The sequence below is a fragment of the Cydia fagiglandana genome, chromosome 6 (assembly GCF_963556715.1).
Source record: "Cydia fagiglandana chromosome 6, ilCydFagi1.1, whole genome shotgun sequence".
Taxonomy (NCBI): domain Eukaryota; kingdom Metazoa; phylum Arthropoda; class Insecta; order Lepidoptera; family Tortricidae; genus Cydia; species Cydia fagiglandana.
The window spans coordinates 16,106,428-16,128,946 of NC_085937.1; the positions used below are offsets into that span (position 1 = coordinate 16,106,428).

The 22,519-nt window shown below is 40.0% G+C and overlaps 2 protein-coding genes across 2 annotated transcripts in view; one reads left to right on the top strand and one right to left on the bottom strand.

Annotated features, from left to right (window-relative positions):
- Positions 1–607: 607 nt before the first annotated feature.
- LOC134665353 (uncharacterized) lies at positions 608–12,148 on the bottom strand. The gene is made up of 7 exons (XM_063522284.1): positions 11,900–12,148; positions 11,642–11,809; positions 10,982–11,133; positions 9,645–9,841; positions 9,289–9,369; positions 2,760–2,907; positions 608–834 (listed from the first exon to the last, which is right to left on the bottom strand). Exons 1-7 carry the CDS (start codon positions 11,980–11,982, stop codon positions 623–625), a joined length of 1,041 nt encoding a protein of 346 aa, XP_063378354.1. The 5' UTR covers positions 11,983–12,148; the 3' UTR covers positions 608–622.
- Positions 12,149–19,193: 7,045 nt separating this feature from the next.
- The window catches only part of LOC134665401 (plectin), a 56,697-nt gene continuing 53,371 nt past the window's right edge, over positions 19,194–22,519 (top strand). Inside the window, exon 1 of the mRNA XM_063522350.1 lies at positions 19,194–19,390. The gene's annotated coding sequence lies outside the window, so the exon portion shown is untranslated. The remainder of the gene's footprint in view (positions 19,391–22,519) is intronic.

Sequence of the window (22,519 nt, forward strand, 5' to 3'; positions counted from 1 at the left end):
ACCCCGGGTTAGTGTCATGGCTTGATGGTGCAAGTGGCGCTAAGTCGATTAAGGTTGACGTTCTTTGGGGAAGACTTATAATTTATAATACTGTCAGTCTCTCAAGTATTTGTGTTACCAACATATCATAATAATAACTGCTATATAGAAATAAAAAAACATACTGTGACGCATAGGGTAGTGCTAACAATTATGTGCATATACACGCCAATCAGCCAGCTCAAGTAAATGGCGTTTTGCGGAGCCAAATGTTTTTTGGCAGGTAACTAGGACAGTTATCAAAAAATGTTCTAGTATAAGCCGTACAGCGCCATCTACTTCAACTGTAAAATTTTCAATGGCAACTTATTTGCACTACATGTTCTGCTCTTCTTACCTACATTTATTTTAGTCTTTGCCAGGGGTGGGCAGGGCAGGGGTGGGCAAACTTTTGAGAAGATGAGCCAACCGCAGTAGAAATCACCAGTTTAAATGGCCGCAAATGGTGTTTTCAGTTGTTTAAGAGGTCAGAAGATGCAATTTTTCTAGTCGCATGAAGACTCGCAACCTCTAAAGAGTTGCATGCGGGTCGCGAGCCGCGTTTTGACGACCCTCGGTCACCGACACTGTCGACTGTAATGTATTATTCCAACTTGTCTTGTGTAGTATCATCGGCGATAAGCTGCAGCGCGTGCGCGAACAGCTCTGCGCGCGCGACGCGGTACAGCGCGGCGTGCAGGTAGCGCTGCGCCGCGCCCGCGCACTGCGCCGCGCCGGCTCCTGCGCCCGCGCCGGCGCACAGCTCGCGCGCCGCCGCGCACAGCGTCACCGCGCCGCGCCAAATTCGTGAAGTCACTGCTCGTAACAGGAGAAATACAAATATACATTTTTAGTAAGGCTAGGAACAGTGTTGCCAGATCTACTGATTAAGCAGTAGATCTATCTGATTTTAAAAATATCTACTGATCTACTGCTTTTTGCTGCTGAGCTACTGATTTTTCGAAAACGAATGATTATTCGTCGTGACCGGATCATCTAGTTACTTTATACCGTCGTATCATGTCGTCTAGTGAACAGTGCTCGATAAAAAAGCGCCGCGCTTAAAAACCGCCTTCGTGTCAATACATATACTTGGTCAAGCAGATATTGTCAGTAGAAAAATGCGGCAAATTTGAAAAATGTAGGCGCGAAGGGATATCTTCCCATAGAAAATTTGAATTTCGCGACCTTTTTTACTGACAAGATTTGCTTGACCAGCTATACATGATTATCCGTTTGTGTCATTCAAACGCTTTTTTAACGCGCAGTGAAAAATCTCCCGTGCGAAATTGGGGCCTAAAAAGGAAAAAAAAAAATTTTTTTATGGGAGGTTGGTGTCAGGTCAGCGCCTAAATTTTTTTTGTTCAATTTTACCTATTGGAGACATCACTTTTTAAATCTACTGCTTTTTCCCCCTATCTACTGCTAAACCGATTTTTTTTTCTACTGAATATTTCAGATTTCATCTGGCAACACTGGCTAGGAACTTATGTTAAACGAGAAAACTTGGATTTTTTCACACCTAAATAGGTGATGAGATGAGAGTTGAGACAAAATTTGACATTGCGCTGTTTAAAATCATTGCAACTTACCGCGTAGGTGGGTGTACCTTGGTGTGAACTCATTTATAATGCGTCCATGCAATTTTGCGTCTCGCTGTGCCTAAAAGTTTTTCCGATTGACAAATCCACTAGTAAATACTACATTGAATTTGATACCGTTATCGGCAACAACATAATAACTTACTCAATAAAAATGATAATAATTAAAAACTTACATTAAAAAAACTATCAGGGATACATCTTTCAAGTCTAATTCACACTTTTTCAAACCCCGTTGCGTTGCAATCGTTAGAAAATAAATACACAAATGCGTTCGTTGCACGAAAAAAAATGTTCAAACAACTCAAAATCTCGTACCGAAGATTCTGCTGGACTTTTTTTATAAAGCATGAGTTTTTTGTAGTCTGACTCACGTTTCGTTACTCGCGCTGCGTAGGTACCTAAAGTTTGGCATATGCTCGTTCGTGGCAAATTCAATGTTTAAATATTAGATTGTATGAATGCATTACTGGAGTGCATGGCGAAAGACGAAATGCGCCTGTTAGGACGTTAACGAATAAAAAACCGGGCAAGTGCGAGTCGGACTCGCGCACGAAGGGTTCCGTACCATAATGCAAAAAAAAACAGAAAAAAGCAAAAAAAAAAACGGTCACCCATCAAAGTACTGACCACGCCTGACGTTGCTTAACTTTGGTCAAAAATGACGTTTGCTGTATGGGAGCCCCACTTAAATCTTTATTTTATTCTGGTTTTAGTATTTCGTCGGGGATAGTACAATACCGCGTAACTAACAAATGCAGTAAGGTCCAATTTCTTTGTTACATTGTTTGAATTTAGAACTCTATTTGACTTTGTTAGTTACGCGGTATTGCACTATCCCCGACGATTTGTTGTTATAGCGGCAACAGAAATACATCATCTGTGAAAATTTCAACTGTCACGGTTCGCGAGATACAGCCTGGTGACAGACAGACGGACAGACGGACGGACGGACGGACAGCGAAGTCTTAGTAATAGGGTCCCGTTTTACCCTTTGGGTACGGAACCCTAAAAACTAGCTACGGTAACACGGTATAATGTTTAAAAGCAGTACAACATTGAATACTGTTATTTTAATAAGTACCTTAAAACTGAGAATCCAACAATAATTTTTATCAGAAGGTAATAAATATAACTCACGAAAACGTTGCATATCGGCATCGCAATGCTGCAGCAGCTGCTGCGTGGAGGAGGCGCCCTCTATCGCGGGTACGCTGTTGCCGGTCACTATTATTGAATTGGGTAGCGTCGCCTTCTTCACCACCTCTTCTACTGTTGCTCGCAGATGCTTAAAAGAAATTTGTTTTGCGGTAATATGGACATCTTAGTTGGATATATGATGATTTGTTTTTCACTGTCATGTTATATCTCAATGGTAAAGTCTTCGTAGAAAATACTAGATTTTGAAATACAGCTTTCCTTGGTTATATTTTACCCTGTACTACTAGCATTGGGACATAATTACTATATTAATAGTACATTATTGTCGAGGCTCGGAAGTAGCTACTTGCAGGCTGAGGATTCGTTTTAAACGGCCGACCTTGGGAGTCCGTTTAATTGAATCCGAAGCCAGCAAGTAGCCTTCCAGCCGAGTCATATATAGTGCTTTTCTCAAAAATGGTGCAACAAATATAAATATCATAGAAATATTTAACAAAAGCAACGGTCTTGCATATATATTTTGACAGAAAAAAGCCCTTGCCGCCTTTTTATTTTTTTAATAAAAAAATAGAAGTGTATTTTTCTGCCAAATATAAGCCAACCTATTTGAGACATCTAAATAGTCGCGGTACTAATCATCTGTTTGGCTGTTTAATGGGCCTGTGCCTTCATTTGATATGGTCATTTCAACTTTTAAAAAGTTTGGAACTCGACAAATAATGGAATTTGTATGCAACATTGCAGTCCCAAAATCGAGACTGCAATGTTTTTAACTTTTTAATTTTTGACTGACCATAAACTACGCGCTTCGCGACCTATTTTTTAGACGGCAAAGTCGACTTTGCCGTCCATTTTTGAGAAAAATATACTTAACGGGACGTAACATATATAGAATATAGAGTTAGACCAAGAGGGGTCTGCAACGACTTTGATAGCACACGCAGCGCAAGTGTAATTTTTACGTCATAACCCAACAAACAATTAAGCGAAACTTAGCACTTATTTTATCACCTTAAGACATATGTAGAACGGCTGTAGAATAGCTACATATTCTAAGCTTACAGGCTCTGGTGACATCAAGGTCTTTAAGAGGTCCATGTATAGCTTTAAGATCCACAGTAGCCGTTTTGGCCGCTATAATGCATCTTATGCCGCTAGTGTTATAGCTCAAAGTGAATTCTACCACCTTAATATCTATATGAGTAATAAGTAGCTGCAATTTTCACCTAAGGTTCTAAACAGGCGATAAAAAGTCTTTTATAGCTCCGTGTATCATAATCGCTACTTAACTCTCTTGTATCACTTACAGTCGAAAAGAGAAGTTATGAGTCACCGTTATCGATCAAGTAGTCGCAGGCGAGCGTTATTCAATACCGTACATCTTATACTGTTATTAGAGTCTTACTTAGAACCTAAGCCTATAGCGCCATGTTAAGATGACCGATGAATCAATAAGCAAAACAAAAACTATTAATTAGAACGTAAATACTTCATAAAAATCGATACTTTTACTCAATATTGACTTAATGTTAGTATTGTTATATTTAAAACCGGACTTCACGTATATTGAGTAATTTTTCGATAATTAAATACGGTGGACCACAAATAAAAAAAATATTATATTCAGATAAATATGCAAAGGATCAGAGGCCCATTAAAATTTTGTTAGTAATACATATAGTTTTTGACAGTATAATTAATTTCGCCATCATAAATCCGCAGATAACTCCTGCATCAGTGAACTAAAACAATTATTTGCTTTTAATTATCCGCCATTACATTTCACTTCAAGCTGTCACAGAGCAAGCTTACGAATAATAATACAAAATGGAAACTCCTCCTTGCGTCGTTATCCTCAGTAATGAGGGTCGTGACCTCCCTTCAGAATCACCTTCTCTTTCACAATTCTTCTCCATCTGGTTCTGTCCTTGGCGGTATGGAGAGCCCTGTGGACTGTGGAGTCAAGAGCGGTGCGGATCTGGTCGGACCAACGTATTGGACTGCGTCCACGCCCAGGCCTTTTCCCATCCACTTTGCCTGTCACAAAAAGCTTTTCGAGGCTGTCACCGTCTTTCCTTGCTATATGTCCGAAGTACTCAAGGACTCTGCGTAGACATTCAGATGACAGCCGCGACGAGATCTTGAGTTCTCGCAGTATGGAGACGTTAGTCCGAAATGCTGTCCAGGGGATACGAAGCATCTTTCTCCAGCACCACATCTCGAAAGCGTCAGTGCGTTTGCGGTCAGCAGCTTTCAACGTCCACGTCTCTGCGCCATACGTAAAGATTGAGAAGACTAGAGTCCGTACCAATTTGGTTTTAGTTTTTACGGAAATGCTGCGTTCTTTCCAGATATTTCCAAGCTGAGACATGGCGCTCTTGGCCATGCCAATTCTCCTGCGCACTTCCTTCTCGCACGAACCATTGTTGCTGATGTTGGAGCCTAGGTAGATAAAATTGTCCACTGTCTGGAGGCCCAACGCACCAGTGAGTGCCAATTTCCCAGTTCTATCCACCACCATGACCTTGGTTTTGGACCTGTTTACGGAAAGTCCCATCTCCTCGCTAATCCGCTCCATTCGGTTTAGAAGTGCAACCATTTCCGACTCATTTGATGCTAGCAGAGTAGTGTCATCGGCGTAGCGCAAGTTGGTGATTTTTACACCACCAACTGCGATGCCTCCCTCCCAGTTCTCGCAGGTACGTCTCATAATGTGCTCTCCATAGGCGTTGAACAGAATGGGCGATAAAATGCATCCCTGGCGAACTCCTTGTTGAAATTTAAAGGGCTTTGAGGTCGTTTTATCGACTCTTACGACTCCTTGACTTGAGCCATACAGGGTGCGAAGTAGGGCGGTGAGATGATGGGGTACTCCAAGATCTTGTAGGACTTTCCATAAACAACTCCAGTTGACACAGTCGAACGCTTTGCTGTAGTCCACGAAACACATTATCACTGGCGTATCAAACTCGTATGCCTTTTCAACGAGCTGCCTGACATTGAGAATCTGCTCCCGAGTGCCCCTGCCCTTCACAAAACCCGCTTGCTCCTGCGGGATTTGCCAATCCAGGTAGTAGCGGATGCGATTGTTGATAATGTGGAGCAAGACTTTGCTGGCATGTGATATGAGGGACAAGGTTCGATAATTGCTGCAGTTCTTGGTTGACCCTTTCTTGTGCAGCGGTAGTATAACGGATTCCGACCAATCCTGTGGCCAATCACCGTATTGCCAGACATGTGAGCAAATCTTGAATAGTGTCGCTACACCCAGGTCCCCCATAGCTGTAAGTACTTCTGCTGTTATTTGATCGCTTCCTGGCGCCTTCTTCTTCTTTAGAGACTGTAGAGCAGTAGATATTTCGGAGCGAAGGATCATAGGTTCCAATTCTAGCTCCTGCCAGTCCGGGATAGTGCCAGGCGTTGAAAGGGCATCTGTATACAACTGCTCACAGTAGGCACGCCATCTCTCGGCAATGCGGTCGAGCTCGTGTAGTACAGTGCCACCGGCGTCCTCTATGACCCACGATTTAGCTTTGAACTGCTTGGAAAGGGCTCTAACTTTCTTAAAAAGGTCAGCAGTTTGTAGCTTGTTAGAATGTCTCTCGATGTCGCTGCATATACCCTCAATGAAGTTGTTTTTGTCGTGACGACAACCCGCTTGGATAGCTCTGCTAAGCTCGGAGTATTCAGCCATTATCACACGATCTTGCAGGCCTCTAGTTTTTAAGTCCTTCCTACGCTGAATGAGCTCCCACGAATAGTCGGAAATCCAACATTTTTTCTTCTTCTCTGGCTTCTTCGTCTTAGAGACCTGATCCAGCGCGTCATTGATATGACTTTTCAGGTGTTTCCACAGTATTTATTTATTTATTTAATTATTTATTATACTAGAAGTTACAACTTTATTGTTACATACAATGCTCCACAAAACTACATTTAGTTTGACTGTGGAGTCTCAGTATACTATAATACTATACTTAATTAAATTTAAAAATTAGAATAGGTTTACATTCGTAGTTGAAATAGGTAGGTATATCATGAATACACTATAGGGTAACACATCCCCTATAGAGTATTCAGGAGATACCTTTTTAGACTGATTTTAAATCTATTTATTTTGGGCTCTTTTACTATATCCGTGGGCAAAGTGTTCAGTAAATAGGGTAAACGTTTCTTTAGTGTCCTATCGCCATAATAATTATACACCCTAGGTACTTCATATTTGCCCGCAGTTAGTGCTCTGGTATTATGACTATGATTGACTAGATCCCTGTGTTCCTGGCTGCCATGACTGTTTACAGCTAACATATATTTGAGTTTTAATCCCACTGGTAAAATTTTACATACTTTAAATAATTGTCTATAGTCAGATTTGCAACTGTGTTTTATCTTTTTATTAACTAGTAACTTTAGAAAACGAATTTGTAACATTTCTAATTTATCTATGTTAGTTTTAAACGTGAGGCCATAGCAGTCAAGACCGTAACTAATAATAGACTCTACTAAAGAAGTATAAATACATTTCAACGTGCTAACAGGAACTTTAAAACTAAGATGGTAAAATATGCTTAAAAGTATTCTTAATTTATTACTAATGTAATCTACATGAGTCGTCCAGGAGAAATTTTCGTCGATTTTCATGCCAAGATATGTAAAACTATTAACTCTTTCTATGGGCTGACATTTACAAGTTCCGGAGTTATTAATACTATGAAAACATTGGAAACTATGAGTGAAAATGGATGGGATATCATTTTTAGGTACCAAATATGGAGAATGAATTATCATGAGTTTTGTCTTATCGGCATTTAGTACGATTCCATTATCGTGTGACCACTTGACAACGGCATCGACGTCCTCCTGTACGAGCTTGCAGGTCTGCTCTAGGTCGGTGCCAGCGCGCAGCGTGCACAGGTCGTCCGCAAACATGTGCGCGGAGCAGTGGCGCAGCACGCCGCACAGGCTGTTCACGTGCATCAGGTAACAGAGGGGCCCGCAGCCCGAGCCCTGCGGCACTCCGCAGCGGACGGCCTGCTCGTCACTGAGCGCCGACCCGACCTTCACGCGGAAGGACCGCGCGGTGAGGTAGTCACGGAACCATTGGTTCAGTGGCCGCCCCACCCCGCACTCCTCCATGGCTTTCAGCAAAGTATCGGTCTCTAGGGTGTCAAAAGCCTTTTTAAAATCAAAAAAGATAGCTACCACAAACTGTTTATCTGCTAAATTATTGTTAATCTCATCTGTAAAGGCAGATAATAGTGTGTTCGTACTTTTCTGTTTTTGAAATCCATGCTGGCGACTATTTAGAATATGATTAGTTTGTAGGTAATGTGATATTCGGTCGGTAATACATTTCTCTATTATTTTGTCAACACTAGACTGTATGTCAGCGTTAGCGTCTTCATGCGTAGGACAATCCTTGAGTTTCGTCTCCAACGCCTCACGGAAGATCGGTTGTTCAGAAGGATCCAAGCTTCTAGGTTTCGGTGGTTGACGTCTAGGCGCCTTTAAGCGCAGCGAGAAATTGGCTACGAGTAAATTATGGTCAGAGCCACACTCTGCGCCGGGAAAGGTCTTTACATTGGAAACAGAGGATCTCCAGCGAGTATCTAGAATGACGTAGTCGATTTGATTTCTGTACCTATCGCCTGGAGATCTCCATAATGGAAACATCTGCAACCAAAGCAGATAGGGCTAAGGAAAATATGTGCAATTACCTTCTTGAGTGTTACAAATATTGACTTTAAAAGCGAATACTAACTATTTGAGTAGTAGTGGCCCTACACTACTACTCAAATAGTTAGTATTCGCTTATTTGGCACCCTTTTAAATCCTAAGTACGTAATCAACGCTATCACAACACTACTTTAGCGCTCTTCTACTACAACAGTTTGTAGTCACCTATATGCAACCCATCTAGCTCCTAAAGAATTAATTAACACTATTGTAGCTCCACTATACCGCTCTTATGTCTCTTTTTTTATCCGCTAACCCTACTGTAGCACTGTTATAAATCTTATGGTGATAAAATTTGTGCCCAATCCGGGGTTAAAACGGGGTTATAGGCTATAACTCCTATTTTTAGAGTACTAACAACACCTAAAGAGTAAATAGGCGCTTATATAAATCTCTTCTAACCCTTAAATTTAGCGCCTAATGTTAGTTGGGAATAATTTCATAGAAGTTTGACGTTTAAAATAACACTTGAACTGCGTGTGCTATCAAAATCATTGCAGACATGTCTTGGTTCAACACTAGTCTGGTAAACCAATGGAAAATCACCTACTTATATCACTCATATATGCCGCTGTTTTCCATAAAGCAAAGGATAGTTTCAATCGATCGAAATAGCGTTTAGTTGAATTTGTGGAAATAAACTTTTATATACAGTGTGTAACTTTTGTTTGATAAGTGTGTTAAATTATACGTAATCGGCAAGATAAAATTGTTTTACTGCAAATTGACTAATGGTTTACCAGGCTAAACAAAAGTAGCTAAATATTTTTACCTCAGAGTCCAATGAGCTATTTGCTGGTATTTTCTTATTGTCCTCTTTTATGACGTGCAGCCAGTAGCGAGTAGGTATATGCTGTAATTAAAGCCGAGGATTAAAAAATAATACTGATACAATATTCTATGTCACCTAGAACAGGTATAATTGAAGTTCGTCTCTATATATTTCTCTCATACTAGGTGGCAACCATAGTGCTCATGTAGCAAACCAACACATATGATACAAATTTGCAACAGGGAAATTTTTAATTATGTTTTATTGCCTTGCGGTACTTCTTAACTCCATAAATAAGAAATTGGTTTATTTTTTAACGATTGCAGCGCCATCTGAGTAACTAAACTGTAACTTACATTAGTGTCAGCCAGCATAAGTATCCTATGAACATGTGGTGTGTCTGTAGTGTCGGGAGACAGCCTGTTGACGCAGTCCGGGTACATCTCGGCGAGCACCACACTGTCCTCGCCTCCCAGCCGGTCCTTCAGCTGCGCCTTGATCGCCAGGTCATCCATCTTGCTGTAGATGGCGGTTGCTACGCGATCTTTCACTCCTGGAATTGCAATTAGATTTATTAATGATTTTACAATTATGAACTTGTTAAAATGGATTTTTATAGCTCGTTATGTGTGAATCAGATTGATTAGAATAGAGTGTTTATTCGTGACAAATAATAAAAGAAAACAACATCATACTCGTAAAGGTCACGAAATGGACGCAACTCAGCAGGTTAGCAGGCTAGCGCCTGGCTAGGCTAGCGCTGGTCTTCCGGGGCCATGATCTTTTATAGTACTAAGTTATAAAAAAAGAACACATTGTAAAAAATAAAAATTAGGTAGCTACAGTAGCAAATTAGATTATTTAACCATGATGAGAATTAGGACGCGGACTGAACTACGACACCAGCGGGGTGACGAGCGGCTGCTTTAAGCCGTTCATACATTTAATTGAGTGCCATGTACGAATGGCCTTGTTCTTTCAACAAACGAAAAAATATTTTTTTTTTGTTTATTTAATTTGAATATTTCTGATATTATGAAAGGGTCTACCGCGAACCACGTTCGACGTGTTGCCTCTCTGTCACATTTGTATATTCATTCGTTAGTGTGACAGGGCGGCAACACGTCAAATGTGGGTCGCGGTAGGCTCTCTGATCTGCGGGCGCAGCACGGTTCCATTTTTATCGACTATCACTATGCGCGTCCTTTTCGCACTTACATACTTGTTAGAACGTAACAGGTATGGTGACAAGGGATAAAAACGCGACTGTGCTACGCTACCTGGTTCAACATACACAGTGACATTATATGTTTTAATAAAAATAAGCAACAAGATATTGATAATACAGAAAACAGAAATACAGTAAAAATACCATATTATACTCACCAGTCTGTTAGGAAGGTTAGCATGAAACATTTAATTATCTTTAAAATAGTTGTATAGGTACATTAAGAAAACAGAATGCATGGACTTTCTTGATATTAGATTAAGATACATTTATTTCATAAAACAAATGATCGTTTTAAATAAAGTAATAGAGCAAAAATATATTTTTAACAAGATTGACACAGGATTATACAGGTTGTAAATGCAAGTACTAACTATATTACTGAGGGTGATGATGTTCATATTTCCTTATTATTTTTAATATTATTATGTTGTTATGTATGTAGCTCAAAGTAAAATAGCATACCAAAGTGCTGTGCAGCCTGCATGATGTCAGCATCCTCGCTCCACGCGAGGATGATTTGCAGAGCCTGCAGCAGGGAGCACTGGAGCTTCATGAAGAAAGACCCAAGGCGCACCGGCTGCCGAGTCCCACATGGCTCACACACCCATTGGACTCTGGAATAGTGTGATACTTCAGGCTTAAATATACAGTGAGCAAAACTATTAGCTTAGCACCCTTGCATACAAATTTGTAGCTGTGTAGTGCCAAGACAATAATTTTGCTTTGGAGACTGTACTCTACTGTCTGGTAAGAGGGTCTTGAGAGACACAAATGAGAGAAAGAGAAAATATGCAAGATACAGATTTAGTGCATAATTGTGTTTTCCTTTTCCTTCATATTTTCATGGAAACATATGAATGTGTCTTGCTATTTCAGTCAGTCTCAGTACAAAAAGTACTGAGGTTGATTGAAGTAGCATGACAAATATGAACATTTCCAAGAAAATATGAAGGAAAACAATTATGCAATACATCTGTAACATAGACATGTTTCACAATTTGAACACATTATATGAGTACAAATAATTTGTAATGAGTGGAATGTAAGAGAATGAGAGAGTTGACAGAATGAATCTGGGCTAGGCAAATCTTTCCAGCTAGGATTTTCTTGGTTTCAACATACCTATCAATAACTCTAGCATTTTTGCACACCACTCTGCACTCGGCCTTCCCTGTGGGGCACTTCACTGTTTTGGGCAGAAGTCCATGTGCTTGCAGCTTCTCAATAATCTGCCATTCGAGACTCCTTTCACCACTGTGTGTTGAAAAAGTGTTGTAGAGCTGTTTGTTCCTTAAATTTAAAAAAAGTAAGTCAGCAATCAAAACATTTTGCATTTGTTTAATTATTCATCTTCTATATTTAATACCGCATAAGACTTACCCTGGGCTAACGGGGAAAGGAAAAACTGGCTCAAAACTTGTATCCTTCGGACTGGTGTCCAAAGTAGTTGAATCAGCTTCCATTGTGCGATATCAATCACTGAATTAAGAGACCACTCATTGAATAACAAGTCGTAAACTATTTTAATTGCTTTTAAATAAGTTACATTTTGTTTATGTATTTAATATCAGCCAATTTACTATTCTATACACCCGCATGCATTATTTACGTTCGAGTTTTAAACAGTACGTTCAAATATTACTTTGAAATAACAATTTTGTATGCAAACATTCACCGACAACACAGATATAAATTACGAACAGTATATTAAGTATGTTTTTTACGTTATGTGTTACAAAAATAACACTTAATTAGTTTTATGTTGCTGAAATCAATAATTTTATTATCGTATAAAGATAGATATTGTTCGCGAGATTTGAACGCTACTTTAAATGTCACCATGACATGTGCCAAAATAAATACCACAGGCAAAGTACAATAAATGTGGTTGGAAATGGTTGGAAAGGAATATCAAACTAAATTTTAAGGCCCAGGGGCCACCAACCACCTACCAAAGAATATAATACTCCCTGTACATATTAAGCCCCCTCCAGACTATGTGTGTGAATCGCGGGCGAAGCCGCGAACGCGAGTGTGGAGTCGATTTCGCTGTCTGCGAAAATCGACGCCACACTTGCGTTCGCGGCTTTGCGCCGCGATTCGCGCACGAGTGTGGAGGGCGCTTTAGGCCAACGCAGGCCAGTCAAAGAGACGCAGCCATGCAGTAGAATGAAATAACAATATCACTTGCTACCTTTAAGAGTGCTATTACATTTCGGGGTTGAGCGAGTTTAGGTATTTTACGCGCTGCGGCAGGCCGTGCGAGCTCAGTATTCCGATCCCTTCTACCACACTCGCACTACAATGATGGATTAAACATTCTTGATCCTTCGCGAAGCATATTGAAATCAACCATAACAACACTAACTGTACTTAACTTATAAAGTCCTAAAACTGTTATTTGGTAAGTACGAAAATACTAAATGCAGTGCAAATGTACATAGGGGCTGTTCATAAATTACGTCGTCTATTTTTGACCCCCCCATCCCTCAAATCATCCAAAAATCATGCTTCGGATGACTCTGTTTCCTCCTACGTCATGCTACCATCATCCGATGTCCATGACCCCCTCCCCCCCTCCTCCCATTTGAAACGACGTAATTTATGAATAGCCCCATACTCGTACTTATGAACGTATATTACTCGAAAGAAATTATAGGTACTCGCTTATTTACAAGAAACTGAAGATACACAGGGTCTGATGATGGAGCTGGAAGGTGGCCACGGGTACCAGTCTATCATGTAACTAAACCACTTCGTGTTTGGGCTCGTTTGATTCGTCTAAACAAGATCTTTGACACTGAAGATACACAGGGTCTGATGATGGAGCTGGAAGGTGGTCACGGGTACCAGTCTCTCATGTAACTAAACAATTTCGTGTTTGGGCTCGTTTGATTCGTCTCAACAAGATCTTTGACACAAGACAGTACTCAGGGTCTGATGATGGAGCTGGAAGGTGGTCACCATTACCAATCAACCATACAACTAAACCACATCGTGTTTAGGCTCGTTTTATTCATCTCAACAAGGTCTTTGACACTATATAGGTGATACTCAGAGTCTGATGATGGAGCTGGAAGTTGGTTACCGGTACCAATCAACCATGCAACTAAACCACTTCATGTTTAGGCTCGTTTGACTAGTCTCAACAAGATCTTTGACACTAGGTGATACTCAGAGTCTGATGATGGAGCCGGAAGGTGGTCACCGGTACCAATCAACCATGCAACTAAACCACTTCATGTTTAGGCTCGTTTGATTAGTCTCAACAAGATCTTTGACACTAGGTGATACTCAGAGTCTGATGATGGAGCTGGAAGGTGGTCACCGGTACCAATCAACCATGCAACTAAACCACTTCGTGTTTAGGCTCGTTTGATTCGTCTCAACAAGATCTTTGACACTAGGTGATAAACCAAACACGAAGCCCAAACACGGAGCCCAAACACGAAGTGGTTCAGTTATGTGATAGACAGGTACCCGTCGCCACCTTCGAGCTCCATCATCAGATCCTGAGTACTTTCTTGTGTCAAAGATCTTGTTGAGATGAATAAAACGTGCCTAAACACGAAGTAGTTCAGTTACATGATAGACTGGTACCCATGGCCACCTTTCAGTTCCATAATCAAACCTTGTGTATCTTCAGTGTCAAAGATCTTGTTGAGACTAATCAAACGAGCCCAAACACGAAGTGGTTTAGTTGCATGGTTGATTAGTACCGGTGACCAAATTCCGGCTCCATCATCAGACCCTGAGTACTATCTTGTGTCAAAGATCTTGTTAAGACGAATAAAACGAGCCTAAACACGAAGTGGTTTAGTTGCATGGTTGATTGGTACCGGTGACCACCTTCCGGCTCCATCATCAGACCCTGAGTACTATCTTGTGTCAAAGATCTTGTTGAGACGAATAAAACGAGCCTAAACACGAAGTGGTTTAGTTGCATGGTTGATTGGTACCGGTGACCACCTTCCGGCTCCATCATCAGACCCTGAGTACTATCTTGTGTCAAAGATCTTGTTGAGACGAATAAAACGAGCCTAAACACGAAGTGGTTTAGTTGCATGGTTGATTGGTACCGGTGACCACCTTCCGGCTCCATCATCAGACCCTGAGTACTATCTTGTGTCAAAGATCTTGTTGAGACGAATCAAACGAGCCCAAACACGAAGTGGTTTTGTTGCATGGTTGATTGGTACCGGTGACCACCTTCCGGCTCCATCATCAGACCCTGAGTATTATCTTGTGTCAAAGATCTTGTTGAGACGAATCAAACGAGCCCAAACACGAAATGGTTTAGTTGCATGGTTGATTAGTACCGGTGACCAAATTCCGGCTCCATCATCAGACCCTGAGTACTATCTTGTGTCAAAGATCTTGTTAAGACGAATAAAACGAGCCTAAACACGAAGTGGTTTAGTTGCATGGTTGATTGGTACCGGTGACCACCTTCCGGCTCCATCATCAGACCCTGAGTACTATCTTGTGTCAAAGATCTTGTTGAGACGAATAAAACGAGCCTAAACACGAAGTGGTTTAGTTGCATGGTTGATTGGTACCGGTGACCACCTTCCAGCTCCATCATCAGACCCTGAGTACTATCTTGTGTCAAAGATCTTGTTGAGACGAATCAAACGAGCCCAAACACGAATTGGTTTAGTTGCATGGTTGATTAGTACCGGTGACCACATTCCGGCTCCATCATCAGACCCTGAGTACTATCTTGTGTCAAAGATCTTGTTGAGACGAATCAAACGAGCCCAAACACGAAGTGGTTTTGTTGCATGGTTGATTGGTACCGGTGACCACCTTCCGGCTCCATCATCAGACCCTGAGTACTATCTTGTGTCAAAGATCTTGTTGAGACGAATCAAACGAGCCCAAACACGAAATGGTTTAGTTGCATGGTTGATTAGTACCGGTGACCAAATTCCGGCTCCATCATCAGACCCTGAGTACTATCTTGTGTCAAAGATCTTGTTAAGACGAATAAAACGAGCCTAAACACGAAGTGGTTTAGTTGCATGGTTGATTGGTACCGGTGACCACCTTCCGGCTCCATCATCAGACCCTGAGTACTATCTTGTGTCAAAGATCTTGTTGAGACGAATAAAACGAGCCTAAACACGAAGTGGTTTAGTTGCATGGTTGATTGGTACCGGTGACCACCTTCCAGCTCCATCATCAGACCCTGAGTACTATCTTGTGTCAAAGATCTTGTTGAGACGAATCAAACGAGCCCAAACACGAATTGGTTTAGTTGCATGGTTGATTAGTACCGGTGACCACATTCCGGCTCCATCATCAGACCCTGAGTACTATCTTGTGTCAAAGATCTTGTTGAGACGAATAAAACGAGCATAAACACGAAGTGGTTTAGTTGCATGGTTGATTGGTACTGGTGACCACCTTCCGGCTCCATCATCAGACCCTGAGTACTATCTTGAGTCAAATAAATACATATAGAATGTCAGGTCGTTTCAAATATTTTTAATCCTGTCCGGTAGTTTATTAAACTGTACCATTATAAATTATAATACTATAAAAACAGTGCTAGGATCAAAGTCTCTCGTTGCGGTTTACACGCACACAGTATAGCGTTTTACACGGCGCCCGCCGCACACAATGATAAAAAACCTCGTCGTCGCCGTTGAAAATGTGCGGAGCCGACCGACACACGTCCTGCCTGTACAAGCTCTGCCGCGGCACTGAGCTGGTGAGCGCGCGTCATCGGTAATATAGAGTAGTTTTCAAAAAATTGCCAAAAAATTATAGTAGAATTTCATAAACACTAATGTATACCAACAGTATAAGCAAACGTTGCAGATTGCTTGAGTATGAAAATGACTTCGATATTAAGTAGATTTTCGTAGAAATTGACACTTGTTTCGGAGAGAAAATTGAGTTCGTTTTACTTTGATTTTCTCTTTCTCAAAGGTATGTAGGAAAAATATCGTTTGATATGCTTAAAGTACAGGGTATTAGTAATACAAAATAGCCAGGTTTAGCAGAGAAAACTTCTCAACATTTCCAAATAAAAGCTTGCCGTTCAGTGCTTCACGCGGTTTTTCGGAAACGACCATCAGAAAAAAATTCATTACTTATTTAATAAGTCCTTTTTCTAATATTTACAACGATATTTAAAAAGATAAGAAGACGCTTTTACTGGAACAAGTACTCATTGTTTCTAATAAGGAGCACAAAGTCCTGAATTTCGTCGACTAGTATCATCAATTTTGCATTATTTCGACTTTTCTTGTAAGAGCGCTCTTAACGCATAAATGCTTCCCCCCCATGCAACAATTTTATGTCTGTAATGTACAGGGGCCTTTACAAGTATTTAATTTATTACCTTCCACACTTCATCTTCTTATATTTTCATTATAAAAAGCAATTTTGTGAATGTTGTGGTGGAAGTGTGTTCAGTGGTGTGGTAGTGACTGAATAGAACTAACACTGAATAAGGCCTCATAACCCCCAAGCGTTTTTATAATGCGCGTTAGGAAAGCGCTTGAATTTGTCCGCACTCTAAAGCCCGCTCCAGACTATGCGCGTGAATCGCGGGCTATATAGTGGGCGAATAGTCTGGAGGGGGCTTAAGCCCCCATTCGCACAAGAGCTTTTTCAACGCGCGTTAAAAACAATGCAGCTAAATTAAATGTGTTTGCTATGTTGGTGCACATGCCAGTCGCACAAAATGATCGAAAGTTGAATGTGCTGGGTCCTTGCCTTACGTCAAACTTGTACCTTATCTGTGCAAGCGTTGGTTCGATCAGTGTTGCCAGATGGTCACAAAAGTCACATTTTTCGTGAATTTACGCCTTCTCGTGTGACATGGGTGTGACTTACGATCTTGAGGCAATTTTTGTGACTTTTGAAGCTAGTCAAATTTTGTACAAGTTTAGTTCTGCAATTCGTATTATTTTAGGAACGCAGTGAACGCACCCAAGTTGACACTTGCACCGACATCCACCATCATGTTTATTATAATAGTCGTGGCAAAATGAGACTTGTTACCTTGACATGACGGTGTTATTTAGTTTGATAGTAGTATTTTTTTTAGTGAAATTATTAATTTCTTTTACTTTTAGTCTGTACTACTCATTGCACTGCATCCGTTATTTTGAGATTTTTGAGCGCTCTAAGACCATTACTGTGTTATTTTTATCCGGGGGTAAATTATTTACGCATGCCTATACTTTTAGGGTTCCGTACCTCAAAAAAAAACGAAACCCTTATAGGATCACTTGTGCGTCTGTCTGTCCGTCTGTCACAGCCCGTTTTCTCCAAAAGTACTGGACCAATTAAGTTGAAATTTGGTACACATATAACACATATGTAAATTTGTGACCCAAAGACGGACATCTTACGTAAACAAATGAATTTTAAACATAAAGGCCACTTTTGGGGGGTAGAAGGAGAAAATTTAAAAATAAATAATAATGTTTTTTAAACTATATCGTGTTGCATATCAAATGAAAGAGCTTATTTTGAGAATCTCAAATATATAACTTTTGTAATTTTAATATAAAGAGTTTAGAAGTTATTTAAGAAAATATCCAAAAAAATGCCATTCCCCCCTTTATTTCCGAAACTACTGGGTCTAAAATTTTGAAAAAAAAAACAAAATAGTTTTTTACCTATAGATGACAAGAAAACCTATTAGAAATATGCAGTCAAGCGTGAGTCGGACTAATTACTTCGTTTTTGATCCGACACCTACGGGTTTTTTTAAAGGCAATTCACTCGCGTTTCCCTTTTAAAAGTACATTGTTAAAAATTGGGTAATGTACGGAACCGTTGGAACTTAATTTGTAACTTTCTCATTCACCCCCCAAAAGTGCTTGCCCTCATGCTTAAAATTCATTTGTTTACGTTACATGTCCGTCTTTGGGTCACTAATTTACATATTTGTACCAAATTTCAACTTAATTGGTCCAGTAGTTTCCGTGAAAATAGGCTGTGACCGACGGCCAGACATACAGACAGACAGACGCACGAGTGATCCTATAAGGGTTCCGTTTTTTTCTTTTGAGGAACGGAACCCTAAAACTCATGTAAAGTTAGTAGATTTTTTGTGAAATACAGGGTGTTTTTTGAACAACTAGCCATATTGTGCGAGGTGATTAGGTAGGCCATACTGAACAACTTTTTCTATGGGACCAACTCCGAAATCACAAAAATGTTTTTGGCCGTTTCATACATTTTAGTCGAGTGGATGTCGAATTTTCTATGGGAAAGCCAATCTTTTGACGTGTAATACGTCTTATAAATCGATGAACACCGGTAGCATGCACGAAAAAGTGTCACGTTGTGGACAGATCTCCATGGTAACGTTACGGCCACGTTTTCTTATGACGTTATCACGCAAAATTATCGTCCGTAAACCGACTGTACAGACAACCATTTAATTTATTGGGATTTCGGGGTAAGTTTCAAAGAAAAAGTGGTTCAGTATGACCTACCTAATCAAGTAATCACCTCGCACAATGTGGCTAGTTGTCCAAAAAAGGCCTTGTATATTATTTTCTGAATTTCTTCTAACAAAATCGATTTACCTACCCATAAAATACAATAATATAAAAATGTGACTTTAGCAGCAAAAACGTGACTTTTAGGGAAACGAAACGTAACTTATGACTCCAGAGCCCTGGCAACACTGGGTTCGATGCGTCTGGTAGTTACAGCTTGATTTTATCTTAAATTTTTAAGCTTTTCCGTGTTTTTGTATTAAATTGGACGTATAAGTGATCAAACATTATAATCATTTAGCGGTTACTTTTGTTTCTTAAGTAACTATTGTGATTTTTCCAGTTATACTGACTTTACATCAGGAAAAGCACCGTACACATCGATTTTGGGAGTTAACAGGTATGTAATAATAGTAATCCTTCATTTTATGGCTATTCTTATCTTTAAGTATTGTAAAAATAATACAAAGAACTCACCAATCAATATTTTCCAAGTAGTATTAAAACTACAAAATCACATTAAAGTTTTGTTATTTTTTTTATTACCATCAATAATAACTTCAAAGGTATGAATGAGGTTTTAGTTTAGCCACAGGATGGCTGATTAAACCACAGTAAATGTTCGTCATTTCCATCATTATATATCTATTTGCATTCATGTGCTGAATTAGCCATTTAAGGACAACTGTTCTACGGAATTAATATAGCAGTATATATGGTAGTCAAATTGTGGTATTTTTAATTTAATTAGTAGCTGAACTATTGATAAATATGCATCCATAAATATTAAATATTCAATTACAAAACACATGCCAGACAAGTGCTGAATGAAGTTACTCATGTTATTTGTAGGAATGAATATTATGGTTGTATGGTAAGGGCCACTTGCACCATCCCACTAACCCGGAGTTAAGCGGTTATACTGTTAACCCAGTGTCAAATTGTACTGGTAACCATGGTAACTTTAGGTTTAACCCGTTAACCCCGGGCTAGTGAAACGGTGCAAGTGGCACTAATTAATAATTAAAAACCGGGCAAGTGCGAGTCGGACTCGCGCACGAAGGGTTCCGTACCATAATGCAAAAAAACAAACAAAAAAAAGCACAAAGAAAACGGTCACCCATCCAAGTACTGACCCCTCCCGACATTGCTTAACTTTGGTCAAAAATCACGTTTGTTGTATGGGAGCCCCATTTAAATCTTTATTTTATTCTGTTTTTAGTATTTGTTGTTATAGCGGCAACAGAAATACATCATCTGTGAAAATTTCAACTGTCTAGCTATCACGGTTCGTGAGATACAGCCTGGTGACAGACGGACGGACGGACGGACGGACGGACGGACGGACGGACGGACGGACAGCGAAGTCTTAGTAATAGGGTCCCGTTTTACCCTTTGGGTACGGAACCCTAAAAACTAAGATTTCGAGAGAAACTTATGGTTTGTGATTATAACACCGTAAAAACGCAGTAAGATGTATAGTATTACAGCTACTCTAAAAACAACTTACTATACCTTTATATTACATCCAACAACAATACAACTAATTGGTTCTCCGAAGCAGATAATTTTATAATTAAATGGTTAGCCTCTAAATGGTTCATTTCTGTTCCTTGTATTGATTAGTTGTTATTTCATCAAACCTGCTGGCTCCTACTCAGTACCCACCTAATTGTCCAGCTGTTTTTGTTACAGTCCACTTAGACTGTCTCGCACCAATTGCTTCATGCAATTTATTATTTGACGTCTAAACTATGTTTCTAATTACATGATGTAATGTACTTTTTCATACATTTGTCCAACCAATCAAGAGACATGCAACTAAAGATGGTATGCTTCCTTTGATTGACAGATAGTAAATGCGAGTGTGAAATATTTCCAACATGGCATACACACAAAAAGAACTAATAGGCCTACCTCTCTTAGGGCCCCCCCACATCTGGCGTCTTTCAAGCGTCGGCGTCTGTCGGCGTCGGTCCAGCGCTATGGAAAATGACGTCGCTGCGCAGTTGCGTCGACGCTGCGTCGACGTTGCGTCGACGTCGGCCATAGAATTGTAGACGCCGACGCTCGAAAGACGCCAGATGTGGGGGGGGCCCTTATACATACATATCTCCTCATTTTCAAACCTCAATTGTCAGTATTATCAGTACATATTTTGAAAAATGTATAGTTAACTAGAAAGTTTTAATTAAATTTACTGAAATTTAAATTTGTACTTTCCAGTTTCCAATTGAGATAAATTTTATTTACATTTGTTGTATGCACTATTACATGATGTACTTCAAAATAACTATTACTACCAATAAATAGAATGCTGATGTAACAAAAACTAAACTACACCTTTCTGTTCCCCTTCGAGTTTCAGGTACAGACAATACCTATACAATAAAAAAAACCTCTCAAGTCCCAGGGGTTATTGAGGTATTGACTTTTCATACATTTTGTATGAAATTGCTTGCACAATATCATGTGTAGTGTGTGTAGTGTAGATTTTTTGTAAATATTCTAACAGATATTCTAGTTCTAATTACCGATATGTCACACTAGCACGCCTACCTGCATTTTATTCACAGACATAGACCAATCCCAGGCGGTTTTCTGTGTTCACAGAACACTAAGAAATTCCATATCTCGCAGAAAGCATAATTCACCAAACCAAGTTATTATTATTGTGCCCGAGTTATGTTTCCGCGTCGCGTGTGTCTAGGGGAGCTAGATGACGCAACGCGTTTATTTTAGGCGGCATTAAACTTATTTCGTCCATAACTGCTAGCACGATATTCCAACTACCTTCCTAGCAAGCGTACAACCTAGCTAGACTAACCAGGATAAGATGGACCACAATCTGTATCAGCTATGCGTATTATTTTGGTCCGTCTCAGCATTGTTAGCGATGGGAATGCATGCGCGCTGAAATGCGAACTGCCTTTTAACGGCTTCGACGGTTAAATTTGATTTACGGTCTTATTAATTGTTTCCTTTAATTGTCACGTGCGACCGTTAAGAATTACGAAATGTAACGGTGGTTTTTGTTCCGTGTGTGTAATGCATGCTCTGCTTATGAATTTAGTCTCGGCAAGACAATATGATTGACGAAATAACAAATGCAGCAAGACACAATAATTAAACTCCTGTATTTTGTCTTTCGTTTTCCGTCAGTTGTTAGTGCTTTTTGCTGATTGCATCCTAGAAGAGTTAGAGTTCGCTCAGATATAGAAGAATTCAAGTAGACGCAGTAGTTTTTTAAAAACCTTTCAATTTAGTAGGAAAGCTACCTATAGCCTGGGAAGTAGTGTCATAAGGTGCAAATTTTGGTATCGGATGAATTCACTTAGCACAGGTGTAATATACGTAAAGCTAAGCTAATTGAGCCCGGTAGACATCCGCCACGCCCTGGCAGGTAGGCAGGGGGGGCAGTCAAAGTAATTTGTAATGGATTCAAGATCTGAACTCCTTTTTAACCCCCTTAGAGGATGAATTTTTAAAAACGCTGAAATTACTTTTCTTGTATTCTAATAATATGCGC